Below are 17,207 nucleotides of genomic sequence, written 5' to 3'. Positions count from 1 at the left end.
ATGTTGCCTAATCCTGACAGACGGTCATTTAAGAGGAATGTGACAAAAAATAAGGGGACAACAGCGTCAAAGGTCACTTTTCTGTGCAGCTACTCTTCTGGTTCATTCACTAAGAGAGAATCTTAAACAGTTCAGAGAGAAAATGACGTTCTACTTTATGTGCAAACGTGGGCTGTAGGGAACGAGTTGAAATATTTGCAAAGTAGCGTGGCCACAACACACTGCAATGGCAGCACTAGGGATGAGAGGACACATAATGCAGTAACAAAATGATAATGTCTGAGATAGATGTTAGCTCCAGTTAAGTATCATACATTACATCATGAAGGAGACTCTTTTGGTACGAGTGTTGGCTAAAGAGCTGTGAGAGTCACTCAAGCCTGACCAGCATCCGTGCATTTAAGGGCAGTTTGTACGTCCTATCTACACATTGTTAAATTTATCATATTTAGGGCCATTTTACGATTAAACTACGAAAAATACCATTAGAAACTTAGTTCACTCTGAGGTACCGGCTTCATGAATATTACGACTGTTTCGGGAACTCAAGTCAACTGCTATTTTTTGACTTTTTCAAAACTAACATTTTTAATAACGCTTATCATTGATAGTTAAATATGAAAGTTGGTAACTTTGACTATAATATGGCAGCAACTTTAAATTATGTAATATATACGCTGTAAAAATTCATGTTGAATGGACTTTGAGGAAATCGAGTTTTATATTAAAAATCTCTTTTGTATAAGTGGAAGAAAACATACCTCTAATATTGTCCATGTACAGAGTTCCTCATCTTCAACTTCAGTTACTTCTTTTCTCAATGTACGTACTCTTCTTTCTAGATTTCCTCAAGGTATTTTTAAATCCTTTTGACTTACTTAACTTTCTTAATGGCATCAGTTCTTCTGTTTATGTAATCATATTAACAACCCTGGGCGCTGGACTAATGGCAAACTACTGGAGTAATTAAGAGATTTACTTAAACGCTACAACTGCATCACAGACACCTGTGTCCAGGGCTTAATATCTAACAAGTTCTGCTGTTGGTAACCTTTTCTATGTACAATGTTGAAACTCTCGTTGGTTCTTGCCCTGCTGTATAGGCCCGAAAGTCGACTGCTGCTGCCATTGTTTGCTTCTGGCAGATCTCACAGAGTGGTTTCTCTTTGGTGGACATTTCATGAGGAAAGTGAGATAAATGTTTCTCTTTATAAAGTCCGAATCTTCAGTTGATAATAGGCCTGCAGACCACTTACTGCAATTTGCAGAAATGTCTTGTAGTCTGCAGTTGTAAATACATTCTAAAGATTCTTTCGTTTCCTTTCTTCTCAACCATTATCAACACAACCACCACCCTTTCTCCAACATATTACCCACATTTCAATTCTCAATCACGTTTTAGGGGCCGTCACTTCATTAACACATTTTTTCATCAATGTTAATGTCTATCAGTTATTCTACCTTTCTTTCACTTCTACTCCCTGTACTCAGGTGTAGCAGTAATTCATCACCAAAATATTTTTCCTTCTGTACTATCATTTACACATTGAAATCAACTCGCAGTTGCACGAGCAGGAGCCGCTGAATTACGTTATTACAGATTTTAAACCAGTGTGCTGCACTGAATATTATAGGACGGTGCAGTGTTTCACATAACTCTGACTTAACCGTAAATGAAGTATTTCACACCTGTAAAGTAATATTCCTTCAGAAACAGAGGGAAAAACTAAACCTCAATCTAATCTCTGAGATGTAAATTCTTTGAAACTAAGGAACAGCAACTCCAGCTGATTGAACACAGACGGCCGGGGTGGCCGAGCGGTTCTAGGCGCTACAGTCTGGAACCGCGCGACCTTGGAAGTTAAGTCCCATAATGCTCAGAGCCATTTGATTGAACACAAACTAGTTCGACGAAGACATAACTGAAGCCTCTTCTTCCACAAATTTCGGTATCGGAAGAGTAAAATAAAGAAGGCAATAAAATTCAAATCAACACAATGGGAAAGAAAAGCTGAAAGACTCGTTAGATTTTGTGCAGTAAATGTTGGCATTTATAGTAGAATTTCTGCTTGCGCGTGGAAAGGTACTTCAGTAACATTGCATTAGGAGGACTGGAAAGCAATGTCTTTTTTTAATTGTAAATTAAAACACATAAATTCTTGACAAATTTTTATTTTCAATCAGTGATGTAATCACCATCGTTATCAACAACCTTTTGCCATTTAGTGTGCAAAATTGGCTTTGGGTAAAATACCTAGAGATGCCATCCACATTTTGAAAATATATGCTACTTAGGAAAAGCTGTAGCGTTCGGAATAAATGGAAAACCAATGGTGCAATATCGGGAGAATACGGTGGATGAGACAGTACCTCCTACCCCAATTCATTAACTTTTTCCAGGATTAGTTTTGTGCAGTGCAGTCTTGCGTTATCGTGTTGCATAATTATACCTTCTCTTTTGACAACCTCTCGGCATTTTTCGATTAAACATTGATTTATTAAGTTCAATTGTTCACAGTAAAGGTATGCATTCGCAGTTTGTCCAGGTTACAGAACTTAAAAATGAATGGCCCAGCGAATACTTCACCAACACAATAAATCACCGGTTTGGGGTGTAAACCTGGCTTACCAGTAGTTCATGGCTATTCATTCGTAGAGAGCCTTTTGTGTTTTACTCATAGAGGACCCATTTGTCATCTCCAGTGGTCAAGCGATCAATAAACGCTTCTGTACTGTGCTACTGAAGCAATTACTTGCATGTGATGGATCACTTAGCTTTGTTTGTGTTTACGAGTCTGCTGCAACAATGTTCTTGGATGGTCGATCAAAATTAGTTAAGAGTGTTAGACAGTTCCACGCTTGACTGACAAAGATTTACTTCCACTTCCGCCCTTGACATATCATTGCCTAAGATTCGAAAGATCGAAATTACCAAACTTAGAAAACCAGCTCTGGCATTTACGAACGTCTAACGCACTTGGAGCACTTGGAGAAACATCGCACATGTTTTTGGTAGCAACTGTTGCGTTACTACCCTTGCGAAGCTCTAAAAGCACATGATGCTCTTACGGCTTTTGTCTCACCATTTCACCATGAATCGAAAAAAATGTAAGACTAATTATTTACGAGTCAACAAGTCACTCTAACCTTAAAATATCTTCGGCACGATTTGAAGTACACAATGAGCTGATAAATAACAAACGAATATCGACATACACAGAAACGACATTATTTTCAGGTTCTCTCTTATTGTAAGTTCTGGAACCAAATATAGAGAGTAAAACTTGCTTTAGAGAGAGAGATGGAGGTGACAGGATTAAAACGTGTGCTCAGTTCCCAACGGAGTTTTGTTAACCGACTAGTGGCGGGTATGACGTGGTGATGAATGAGAGAATGCATTCTGATGTGATAGCGTTACCTTGGAAAGCATGTCGTCACCGAACCAGCAGTAGAAGAGCAGCTGCGACAGCATGAACGTCAGGTAGCCTAGCAGCTTGCCGGTCTCCACCACATGGAACGAGGTTTTCTGCAATACAGGAAATACCACTGCCATGTGCGTGCACAGGTCAGCTTTCAACAGCACAAACTACTCCGAGAAGAAGACATATCAGTAAAACTTCGGCAATTGTCGGGTACAGAAATAGTATGAGATTTGCAAATGCCTCAGACGAAAGTTACAAAATTAAAATCTGATAATCTCGTAAAATGAACGTTAAGTACAATAATTACTCTTGAAAGTATATATTGATGGTTTGTGCGGAATAATCATCAACATATTAAAAAAATCGGCGGTGAAAAGTTTTAGTTGCAGGAAGCTTTTTGGCTGAAAGCTTATTCATCCCTTCGGGGCTTAGGGTCTGCATAATTGTTTCGTGCTGGGAATGTCTACAATATGTCAGCAACACAAAACACGCATTCAAAGCCAAAGCTTCTTGACATTCCCCTGCCATCGCAAATAATTACCACACACTGCAACGGTGGTCATATGTGAGAAATCTGATTATCAGACACTATGAACTGTTTAGTGTGTTGTGCATACATACGAACCACAGATTGCGGTCTCAGTTTTCACTGTCTAAGATGTGTTGAAAAATGCAGAAATAGATGCTAATATGTCCATTAAAGGCCCCTGTTTTAGTTGTCGTATGCGCTAATCCGGTTTCGTGGGCGAGCTCACAAATCGTATGGCATCGATCGCTGACCACTACCGCGGCAGCAGCGCGCACTTCTTCTTCAGAGACGCTAGGACAGCTAGCCCGATGCGTGTCTGTCGCAGTCTGCCGACCTTCGTTGAAGGCTTTTACCCAACGTGCCACTGTTCTGTACGGAAATGCCGATTCCCCGCACGCCTCTTGAAGACCTTGATGACACTGTCGTGCTGTACGACCTCTGGCACATTCAATTTTGATCCAACTCCGTTGTTCCTGTTTCGAAAACATAGTGACACCGTTACGTTGGACCGCTCGCTCACAAGTGACTGTTTTTCCCCCGATTGTGCGCACGGCGGTGACGTGGGACGGGCGAGTCCATTTGCTTGGAGGTAAGGTAGGTATGTCAACAACGTCTGCTATCAGCGACAATAGTAGATTCCATTGCATAGTGCCTCCACAGCAGTGTTGCCACTATTTAAGTTCCAACCTAAGTAATTAACATTACATCGCGTGGGCTATAGGAAACACGACTACCACAAAAATATTTCATAGGTACTGGCAGATTAAAAATCTGTACCAGACTAGGACTCAAACGTGCGACCTTCGTCATTCGCGGATAAGTACTCTACCGACTTATATTAGAGAAAAAAAAAGACCTACCGGCACAGTTTTAATCTGTCAGTAACTTTCAAATCAACACATACTCCGCTGCAGAGTGAAAATTAATTCTGAACAAAAATCAACCAGGCTGTGGCTAAACCATTTTCCCGCAACATCTTTTCTTCTACAAGTGTTAATACCGCAAACTTGCAGGAGAATTTCTGTGAAGATAGGACGGTAGGAGATGAGGTACTTGCGGAAGCAGTGCTGTGCTTGGGCAGTTCAATCGGTGAGTTTCGTCACGACAGCGGCAGAGCGCAGACGTGTGTTTGTGCTACAGCGCTCCGGCGAGGCATCAGACAATGGCAACACTGTGTAACTATCCAGAAACGATTTCTTCTTCTTTCTCTATGTCATATTCTGCACTGTCACAGAGTCGGCATGTTAATCTGCATTTTGTAGAGGTTGGCTGGATGCCCATCTTGTTGTCACCCCTGCTCCCTTCAGAACTGAATCTGAGTTAGCCATCATTCTGCGTCTAATGATATTTCTTTAAAAATGTGAGAACGTATCTGAAGCGTTTGAGAATCCAGTAACTGATGCGGGACTTTAGATCCAGCCTGTTATTCACCTAGTGGAATGTGGAAAACCGTCTAAAAATCACACCCAGGCTGGACAGTACAACGACCACCGTTGCTAATCTGATGGGTGGATTCGATGCGAGGCCGGCTCGGCTCCCAGAATCACGGGAGCGGCGTGCTAACGTGCTCGGCGTTCCAGGTGAATCTGCTCAGAGTGTAAAATATGAAAACCTCAATAAGTAAGACTATCCTGAAATTTGCATTTTCAAATGGTTAGGAATACCTCAAGATTACAGAAATAGACATATGGTATCGTGTCAAAAAACCAAATTGTCAGTACTCGGTGCCTGAAGCTGCGTGGTGATGAAACGTATTTACAGGGTACCAGTTACTGAACTATATATTTAAAAAAAGGTACTTCATTTACTAACTATGGCGCGCACACACTTTATGCAACATGTAAATGTCACTACAGATATTAGGATTTAGATTATGACATGTTCGATATGCCTGCCATCATTGGCGATGATGTGGTGCAGACGAATAGCGTAATTCTGCATTACCCGCTGAAACGTCGGAACATCGATGCTGTCGATGACCTCCTGAATGGCTGTTTTCAGTTCAGATTTGATTTTGGGATTATTGCTGTACACCTTGTCCTTAATATCGCCCCACAAATAGGAATCGCATGTGTTCAGATCCGTAGTATATGGGGGCCAATCGAGACAAATGCTACTGGCCTCTGGGTATACCAGAGCCAGAATGTGGTCTCCAAAGTGCTCCTCCAGGACATAAAACACTCTCCTGCTTCGAAGGGGTCGAGATCCATCTAGCATGAAGCACATCTTATCGAAATCAGGGTCAGGTTGGATAATGGGGATGAAATCATCTTCCAAAACCTTCAGGTACTATTCGGTAGTCTCCATGCCATCAATGAGTATTGCACCACTTATTCCGTGACTAGACATTCACACCACTCAGTCACCTGACGAGGCTGAAGAGACTTCTCGATTGCGAACTCGGACCCCCAAATGCCCAAGGGTGGTTATTGACGAACCCATCCAGATGAAATTGGGCTTCGTCGCTAAAGCAAACCATACAGCGCACACTAATTCGCATCATGACCCGCGGCCAATCGTGCAGTTTGAACGTCCGAGCGCAAATAGTTCTGAAGTTATGATCATTGTATTTCATATACTTCAATAACTGTCACCCTGTAAGAGAAGTGAACGAAACCGAAGGGTTGGTGAACTTTGTACATAAGGGTGAGGAAGTTTTTAAGTTGACCATTACTTTCAGCTGGTTGCGGGTGAGAACTGTGATGAATTTCCGTATACATTTCGAAATACCACCAGACATGATCCGAAATGCAATGACGTCCTATGGTACGGTTTTACAAACGAATAATGAGAAGTGAAATACAAACACGTCTCTGAATGTAAAAAAAGGCGTAGGAAGCGAAAAAATAGAATTGAAATTAAATATGGACTTATATTTCTTTGAAGCATTGGTTATATATGACGGGCAACCCCATGCATGTAATATTTGTGGATGCAGAGAACACCTTAAAACAGAGTGCCCACATTTCAAAAGTACTAACCCCACAATAGCCCTGCGGCAAACCAAGGAAACAAGAAATGGTTCAAATGGTTCAAATGGCTCTGAGCACTATGGGACTCAACTGCTGAGGTCATTAGTCCCCTAGAACTTAGAACTACTTAAACCTAACTAACCTAAGGACAGCACACACATTCACGCCCGAGGCAGGATTCGAACCTGCGACCGTAGCGGTCTGCGGTTCCAGACTGCAGCGCCTTTAACCGCACGGCCACTTCGGTCGGCTACTAGAAATGGTGGAGATATTTCAGCATACGTGGCAGAAGTGATGGAAGCCAGAAAAATCAATCTGAACAAACCTCCATGAAGCACAGAATAATGATGCATCACTAAATCACATTACGAATCACGAACGAGATCAGGACACTTCCAGTGATGTAGATAGTGGGAGCAATCAGGAAGACCAGCACAGGCAGGAACCAACAGTTACCAGGAGTCTGACGCTGGAGGTAAACAACGCAAATTAAAGGCCGCCAAAACTTTACGTGAACATAGACACATAAAAACGAAACAGAAAAACACGCAAGGGATGGGTGAAAGTAGATCGCAAGACATGAATGGCTATAGTTAAGGATTTCTTCATGAAGCAACAGTACAAATGAGACCAACAATTCTAAAAAACCGAATAAACAGTTTGACAAGTAAAAGGGAATGAATTAAACAAGAAACCGGCAAACCTAAACGCACTACGCGTAAACAATCAGAAGACATAGGAGAAAAACTAAACAGATCAAAGCTAATACTGACAAAAGTAGTAAACGGAACTATACGAGCGAGATACAAAATCAGAGGTGTTCAGCAGTGACGAAGATATCGAAATGTAAATCTAGAGAAGACCCAGAACCAATGCAACCGACGAACACAGAACTATCAGTGAATATTGCCCATTGGGCACACGAACACAAGATCTTAAAATCTATAACAAATGATGCAACATTATTAAATAGAAAAAGTTTAAATAAACGGGGTACAATCAGAGAAAAAATAATAAAATATTTCAAACGACGTTTTTATGCATCAAATATAGACATCGTTATGGTACAAGAAATCGTCGCACATTAATCAAGATTTGACGCAATTACCGATATAGTGAGAAAAATCAGAATAGTTATTCTATGCAGACAAGGTGTGCAGTATGCGACATAAACGTTAGTCGAATCTGGGAGAGGAACTGTCGGAAAAGTTAGCGATACGTTAATCATGAACGTCTATCCTCCTACTGTCAGTGGTGAACGAAGACGAAGAAGCGAATTTTTCAAACCAGAAGTTGGGAGTATAATGGTAGGACCTCACAACATTAAGATCATCGGAGGAGATTTCAGTTGTGTTTTAATACTTTACTTATACTGGCCACACAAACCGCAGCCGGTCCTTGGCGTCACACAGTCCAGCCTTGCACACTTTCCTGTCATATGCAACTTCAGCTCCCAGACCCAGTATCTGCATGTCTCCCGTGACATTATCCTTCCATCTCATTCTCCGCCGTCCCAGTGGTCTCTTTCCTTCTGCTTCTCCATCCATTACAGCTCCCCTCGCCTACTTACATGTCCGTACCGTATTAAGTCTCTAATTTTCACTCTCGCTACGACGTGAGGCAGTGTGTATAATGGTCTGCGTTCTCTGTTTTGGCTTACTCTCTACTGATGATTTTCTTTCACTGGTCCATATATTTTTCTCAGTACTTTATTTTCAAAAGTGATGAGTTTTTTCTCTGTTTTCTTTGTCAGGGTCCATGTCTCACACTATTGGCTTGATAGTGGTTTGATATATTTTTATTTTTGCCTGTCTAGATAGTAACTTCGATCTTATGATGTTGTGCATAGCTCCTAGACATCTTCCCCCAACTTGAATTCTGGTTACTATCTCTTGTTCTACAAGGTTTTGCTGCTTGATGTTGACACCGAGGTACGTGAATGTGTCTGTCTTCTTTATTCTTAGATTTCCGATTTTTAGATGGTTTGGTTCTAAATGAGATCTTCTTCCTACTACCATGAACTTTGTGTTATTTTCATTTATACTTATACTTAGACCTACTTTATTAGCTTCTTCCATTAGCACAGTCCCCATTTTTTCAGGTCTTCCATGTTCTTTCCTATCAGCGCAATATCACCCGCAAAAGCCGCAATAATATCTCTTTCCTATGGTGACTCCTGCACTTTCACTTGTTACTCTCCTCAGGGTGCTGTTGAGGGCCAAATTGAACAGGGTTGATGATGTAATATCTCCCTGTCTAACTCCTGCTTTTACTTCAGATGCGTCTGAGAACTCCCCCTGTACTTTCACTCTACACTTCAATTCCAACACACACATTTTAGTTAGCTTTATCAGCCTCTCAGGTATCTCACACTCTGCCATTATCCTCCACATTTCCTCTCTTACTATGCTGTCATATGCTTTGTTGAAATCTATAAACAGGCAAAAGGTATCATGATTGCGCTCCCAGTTCTTATCTAATATTTGTCTTAGTGTGAATATTTGGTCGACTGTTGATTTGTCTTTGCTGAACCCTGCTTGTGCTGTGTCTAATATTTCCTCAATGTATGGGTTAAGCCCGTTTAGTATAATTCTTGACATTACTTTATAGCATGTGCATAGGAGAGATATCCTATTGTAGTTCTGTGTCAGCATTTTGTCTCCTTTCTTTTATATGGGACATACAGCAGCAGTTTTCCATTCCTCTGGCATTACTTCTTTTCTCCATACCTCTTTTATCAGTTCGGCTAACCATTCATGTACCTTCTCTCCCCTTCTTTGATGAGCTCTGCTGATATCTTGTCTATGCCAGCGGCCTTCCCATTTTTTAGTCTTTTATTGCCTCCTTCACTTCCATCACAGTTGGTTCTTCGACTAATGGTTGTACTTTCTGATTGTTTTCTGCCTTGTTTTCAATGTTGTAGGTATCTACCGGGTTGTTCATCAGTTCTATGAAGCATTTCCTACAGTTCTCTAAATTTCCTTCATTCGTAGTGATCAGTTTTCTATTCTCGTCCTTCACTATCACAGACTTTTACTCTTTTCTATAGCTATTCATTGTCCTGTAAAACTGTTTACTATTGTTCTGGTTATAGTCCTCCTCAGCCTTGTCTATCTGTTTATATATGAAGGCTCTTTTCTCTGGCCTTACTATATTCATTATTTCTCTCGTGGCCTTCCTGTAAGTTCTTTGGTTTTCATGGTTGTTATTGTTCATCATTGGCTGTCTGACTCTCTTCCTGTCCTGTACTGCTTTTCTACATGTTTCATTCAACCATGATTTGCGCTTTATATTGCTATTATTATTATCTCCTAGTAGTTGATGCGCTGTCTCCTTCATAACTGTTGTCATTTTCTTCCATTTTGTGTTCATATCTTTATCTTCTTTTCTATTGTTGTCATTCTCTAATTCAGCGAATCTATTTTTAAGCTTAATCTTAAACTGTTTATGCACCTCCTTCTCTTTTAGCCTACTCACATCTACTCTTTGGGTTCTTTTACCACTGTTGTTCTTACTAGGTGGTTTTTATACTGATTGTTTCATCTTTATCAGCACAGGAGAATCGTCTGATCCTATCTCAGCCCCTCCCATTGTCCTAACATCTATTATTGGCTTTTTATGTTTTCCCTCTATCAAAACATGGCCTATTTGGTTCCTAGTTAATCCATCCAGTGAGGTACATGTTCCTTTATGTATGTGTTTATGGCGGAATAATGTACTTGCTATTTTCATGTTTCTGTGGCGAAGTTGATAAGCCTTATACCATTATCATTTGATTCAGTGTGAAGGCTGAACATGCCTATATATGGTTGCCACTGCTGTTCTTGTCCTATTTTGGCATTTAAATCTCCCAGCACAATTTTGATGTCATACTGTGGTAATCTGGAGTACATTTGGTCTACGATGTCATATAATTCGTCTTTTATGTCTTCCTCCTTGTCCTCAGTTGGGGCATGAACACTTATTAATGAGATAATTCTATATTTGTCTTTGTTTCTGATGTAGCATATTCTTTCATTGACGTTTTCTAGTGTCATCACATTGCCCATTACTTTATTATGAACCGGAAATCCTGTTCCAAATATACGGTGACCATGCTTGTTTCCTCTGTATATGATCGTGTAGTTTTTTTCTCTGTGCATACCTTGTTCAGGCCATCTTATCTCCTGCAGGGCTGTAATATCCATCTTCTATTCTGTTAGTTCTTCATCAAGTATCTTTGTTTCTCCTGCAGCGTACATGGTTCTTGCGTTCCGTGTACCTATTCCTACTCTTTTATTCATAAGCTTGGGTCGTTTTCCGTAGGCTGTGTGTGAGTGTATAGGAACCCGTCAGTTTTTTACAACGTTGGATGGTTAGCGCGATTAACACTCCTACTTTATCCGGGCTTGGGACCGGCTGGAAGGCTAGTTTTCTTCTAGGCGTGGTTGTTGTGTTTTAAACAATTTTAAAATTCTAATTTTAATATTTGTCAAGAATTTCATATTTTAGCGCACGGAATTAAGTTAGTCGATATGTGGACATCCGTTCGTCCAAATGCCACCGCTTTCTCATGCGTTAGCAACATCGCCATAAGCATATTAGACAGAATGTCTATTAAAAAGAATATCAAGCGTTACGTTATGGACTGTAAACAATGGCCACTGAGCTCCTCCAATAACAACACCCACGCCTAGAAGAAAACTCAAATACGAGTACATGTACTGGTCATGGGATAGAAGGTTTAAGTGAGCGATGTGTGTCTGGAAAGTTGCAGCATAGTCGCCGGACCACGGACCAGACCGGTAAGCGAAAGTCGTCGCATGGTGCGTGTGAGGCCGGAGTGAGGGTGGCAAGAGGGAGGGAAGCATCAGCTCGGTCAGTCGGCGGATGTCTGCCTGCATTTCTCCACGGGGGAGAGGGCTGAAACTAGACCACAGCGTGGCTATGGAAACTAGCCGCGTGGCACATACCACGTCAAAAGAGAAACGGGAACAGTTCAACAAAAGATCATCTTTAAGGTAACGCATGAATTGAGCAATATGATATATAAAATTCCATCAGTGGGTAGGGGAGAGACTAGGGCATAGCATACCTAGGAACACATGATGTTTCCTGGCCGGTATTTCAGTCTTTCTTTTTCAATATCTTTAAAACTAATTATGTACAGTTTGGACAGTTAAGCTGTACTTAGTTGGTCCGTCTTGTACCTTCAAACGGAACAAGGTCTGCTTCCACGTAACATGTGGTATTTGCAAACGAACTAAATGTAATTAATGTCGTAACAGGTTTACCCGTCTTCAAAACGCAAATTTGTGTTAGTTTCCAATAGCTCTATATTTCAGAATGTGTTTAACTTGTAACTGGTTTTCGATACTACTTATACTTAATCTCATTTCACTTACTGATTATTAGTGTCTAGTAGAGTAATAATTTAACAGTTAAACTATGATATGCAGAACTGACAAGAGTTTCTCAGTTGCAACACTATTAAATTTGAATAGAATATTTGTTTCTAGGTTCATGACTGTGTTGCAACTTCGAGCATTCTTTCACATCTGGAAAAACCTTACGTTTTCTGAGAAACTTCCATAATTTCAGAAAAGGACTACAGCACCACAAAATGCGAATGCTATCAATTAAAAATGGAGCATACATTAAATTTCTATTAATGAACTTGCTAGGGGCGAAAAGGTACACCACTCTTCCCTACATCGTACAGTATTTCATGGATATGCCTGGCAAGACCGAGACGAATCCGACACTCACGAAATTTTCTTATCAGACGTAACACCCAGCATCAATTGAGAAAACAAAGAAACTATATTGTATGGGACAAAACTATCGAATTTGCAACCAGTTATTAAGGAGTCACAAAAAGAGGAAGCAGTAGGTTTCGGTGGAATGTCAGTCGAATTTTAGTTACATTTCTGATATTTGATTCGCCCGCAAATAACTAAAATGTACACAGAGCACAGGGACAATGTCTGATGAAAATCTACCTTCATACTTTACAGAAGGAGTTTTGGTGTTCACACACACACACACACACACACACACACACACACACACACACAGAGAGAGAGAGAGAGAGAGAGAGAGAGAGAGAGAAAGGGAAAGGACTATGGAGATTATGACGGCTGACCCGAATGTGTTAATGAAGGCAAAGTGACGCGACAAACTCGTTCACGCATTTTACAACGCCTTCCTTTCTAACTATGACTTCACTGCTGTTAATGTTTTCCACTTTAAGGGGGATAGGACGTCAAACTGGCCGAATTAGAGCAGAAGAGGTACCACATGACATTTTGATTTCCACTGTCTATACCTTTACAAATAAATTCATAAAACTTTGTCAGCATGACCAGGAAGGGTTCAGGATTCACGTTCATAGCAGTGGAAGTTCACAAATATAACAAAATATATTTTTTTACATGTGAAATGTCATCATTTTTTCACTTACTATTGGCTGCATTCGTTGCTATAGGTACACTTTTCTTCATAAGTAAGGGAGATTCTTCGATAAATTTTGCACAGCATACAAACCATACTTACAGGTGTATGAAAATCTAGAATTTTCCAAATCTCTTAAAAACTGTGCTAAAATTGACATAATTAACCATAAAATTTGAGTTTTTTCTAAACAAGAAGTTTAAAATGTAACAGCTCATTCATTTTTTCATTAATTAAATAAATTCTAGAGTTTAATACACCTGTAAGTATGGTTTGTATGCTGTGCAAAATTCATCGAAGAATCTCTCTTGCTTGTGAAGAAAAGTGTATCTATAGCAATAAATTCAGCCAATAGTAAGTGAAAAAATGATGAAATTTCACACGTAAAAAAATTTATTTTGTCGTACTTTTGAACTTACATTGCTATGAGTTTGAATTCTGAATCCTTCCTGGTCATGGCTTTAAATGGCTCTGAGCACTATGGGACTCAACTGCTGAGGTCATCAGTCCCCTAGAACTTAGAACTAGTTAAACCTAACTAACCTAAGGACATCACAAACATCCATGCCCGAAGTACGATTCGAACCTGCGACCGTAGTGGTCTTGCGGTTCCAGACTGCAGCGCCTTTAACCGCACGGCCACTTCGGCCGGCTCTTCCTGGTCATGCTGACAAAGTTTAATGAATTTATTTGTAAAAGTATAGACAGAGGAAATTAAAATGTCGAGTGGTGCCTCTCCTGCTCCAAGTCGGCCCGTTTGACGTCCTACCCCCCTCTTTCCGGGCTCTGGCTACGAGGCTCCATGGAAGAGAAAACAACTCCTGTTGTGGAGCTGCACGCTTACCTTGGCCACCTGGAAGAGCAGGAAACAGATGCCTGCCGCCGAGGCGACGACCTGCGGCAGCAGCGCCCCGCCGACGGCCTGGTTCAGGCACTCCGCCTCGCTGCAACAACACACGTGAGTGTAAGGCCACCCAGGTGTGCTCCACTGACTGCCAACACACAGGAGACGCAAGACATGCATTCTGTTGCAGAATATTCCGACACGACATGTAAGTAAAGATCTGTTGTTGGCGAGGAGTCTAATAGCAAGCCAGCCATTCTACCTGTCACTTGAAGATGCGACGAAAGGAAATAGGACATACGATAGCGATAAAGAGGCGAGCAATTGATACATTGTTCTGGAGCTGTACTAGATCCTATTGCACAAATTCCGCTATCGTTTACACTTCTGAGCAAGTGAATATGAGATAACTACTGTATCATGTAGATACCTCCCCCTTCCCTTGTGGCGCAAGTGGATAAGAGATAGCTACTGTGTCGTGTAGATGCCCCCCCCCCCCACCCCTGGGTCACGGATGTGCCGAACATGATGTCTAATACAGGGAAACAGCTGCCGCAAAGGCCAGTTATTGTGGGCAACTACGCCAGTTCTGCAATGGATATGTGGATCGCAGGGTAGCATCTCACTCCGCAGTTCAACGCTGGACAACAAGAAATGATGAGCACTCGCATCATCCCGAACCGTTTCCTCGTTATGAGATGCAGAAGACACCGTCACATACGCCTCCTCTACTCATCATTCGTCACGGAGCACAAATATTAGCACAGGCGCAGGTATACCGTCAATAGACGCTCTAAATTATGACAAGTCAGATGAATCTCGGTACACGTTGTTATACGCCAACAGCAGGGTACAAGTGCGTCGAAATCTGCAGGGTGAAAAATATTTAAACCGACAAACTCTGGGAGGTTGTAGGGGACATCAACACAAATATTTTTCCTTAACGTCATTTTTTCCTACGACGAGTATTTAAACCATTAGAGAAAGATTTCTCTGGCGGCAAATTAATTAAACCAACAAACACTTTTCCATTTTTTTATGAACAAGAGACCATTAACACAACCCAATTTCAATTACAGTAGATTTTAAAAAATGCCTCCATTGACATGTAAACAAAGGTTACACTGTCGGATCATGTTCTGTCTGACAGGGGCAAAAACCCCACACGTATCCTTCCTGGTGCTGCTACTATCCGGGCAACCAGATCCTCTTCTAATACTACAGGAGTTGCGTAAACAAGGTTGCGCATCTCTCCCCACACAACAAAGTCCAGAGCGGACGTATCTGGGGATCGAGCAGGCCAACGTACAGGACCACCTCTGCCAGTCCACATTTCTGGGAACCGTCGGTCCAGGAATCGCCGCACACGACGACTGAAATGTGCCGGCGCCCCGTCATGTTGGAACCACATGCGTTGTCTCGTATGGAGCTTGACGTGTTCCAGCAATTCTGGCAATGCTCTGGCGAGAAAATTGTAATAGTGCCTGCCATTTAATGGCCTAAGTAGTAGATACGGCCCAATTAAACAGTCCCCAACAACACCGACCCACTCATTAACGAAGAACCGCACTTTATGAGCGCTAGAAACTGTGGCATGTGGTTTATCCTCACTTCAAACATGCGAAATGTGCATGTTGAAGACTCCATCACGCCCGAACGTTGCTTCATCGGTAAACAACACATAGGATGGAAATGTAGGATGAATTTCACACTGTTCCAGGTACCACTGCGAAAACTGTGCTCTGAGTAGATAAGCAACTGGTTCCAGGTTGTGGACACGCTGTAAGTGAAATGGGCGTAGCAATTGCTCTCAAAGGACTGTTCTTACATTCGTCTGATTCGTCCCCATGTGACGTGCAACTGCACGAGTGCTGATTGAAGGATCCCGCTCCAAATGCTGCAAGACAGCTTCCTCAAATTGCAGCGTTCTTACCGTGCGACGGTGTCCCTGTCCAGGTAATCTACTAAATGACCCGGTCTCACGCAGAAGTTGGTACACAGCAGCAAAGGTCGTATGATGCGGGATACGGCGATTAGGATATTGTTGTTGATAAACCCGCTGTGCAGCTCGTCCGTTGTGGTGCGCTACGTAGTAGGCCTACGCACCAGGCATATCAGTGTGCTCACCCAAGGTGTATCGCTCCATTAGTAAACAGAGACAATGCACTACTACACTCGTGGACAGCGCTTGCATGCAACTGAAGAGTGTAATACGCCCTCTAACAACTCAAGATCGTAATACGGCCTCTGACAACTGAAGAGCGTAATACGGCCTCCACCGGTTTAAATAATCCTCATAGGAAAAAATGACATTACGGAAAAATATTTGTTTTGATGTCCCCTATAACGTCCCAGAGTTTGTCGGTTTAAATACTTTTCACCCTGTATATGGGGTGATGCACATCGCCTACCAACAGCAGACTGTTGATGTAAGTGCTGAAAGTACCTTTGTGGGAGAGAGGTATACAGGGTGTTACAAAAAGGTACGGCCAAACTTTCAGGAAACATTCCTCACACACAAATAAAGAAAAGATGTTATGTGGACATGTGTCCGGAAACGCTTAATTTCCGTGTTAGAGCTCATTTTAGTTTCGTCAGTATGTACTGTACTTCCTCGATTCACCGCCATGATTTCATACGGGATACTCTACCTGTGCTGCTAGAACATGTGCCTTTACAAGTACGACACAACATGTGGTTCATGCACGATGGAGCTCCTCCACATTTCAGTCGAAGTGTCCGTACGCTTCTCAACAACAGATTCGGTGACCGATGGATTGGTAGAGGCGGACCAATTCCATGGCCTCCACGCTCTCCTGACCTCAACCCTCTTGACTTTCATTTATGGGGGCATTTGAAAGCTCTTGTCTACGCAACCCCGGCACCAAATGTAGAGACTCTTCGTGCTCGTATTGTGGACTGCTGTGATACAACACGCCATTCTCCAGGGCTGCATCAGCGCATCAGGAATTCCATGCGACGCAGGGTGGATGCATGTATCCTCGCTA

The 17,207-nt window shown here is 41.8% G+C and overlaps 1 protein-coding gene across 1 annotated transcript in view; it reads right to left on the bottom strand.

The window, feature by feature from the left end:
• LOC126413274 (odorant receptor 94b-like) overlaps nt 1-17,207 on the bottom strand; it is a 213,235-nt gene that overhangs the window by 148,935 nt on the left and 47,093 nt on the right. Inside the window, exons 4-5 of the mRNA XM_050083174.1 lie at nt 14,200-14,347; nt 3,419-3,526 (exon numbers count right to left, since the gene is read on the bottom strand). Coding sequence (XP_049939131.1) covers nt 3,419-3,526; nt 14,200-14,347 — 256 coding nt within the window. The remainder of the gene's footprint in view (nt 1-3,418; nt 3,527-14,199; nt 14,348-17,207) is intronic.

The sequence above is a fragment of the Schistocerca serialis genome, chromosome 7, assembly GCF_023864345.2.
Source record: "Schistocerca serialis cubense isolate TAMUIC-IGC-003099 chromosome 7, iqSchSeri2.2, whole genome shotgun sequence".
Classification (NCBI taxonomy): Eukaryota; Metazoa; Arthropoda; class Insecta; order Orthoptera; family Acrididae; genus Schistocerca; species Schistocerca serialis.
This window is presented reverse-complemented; position numbering and strand designations above follow the sequence as displayed.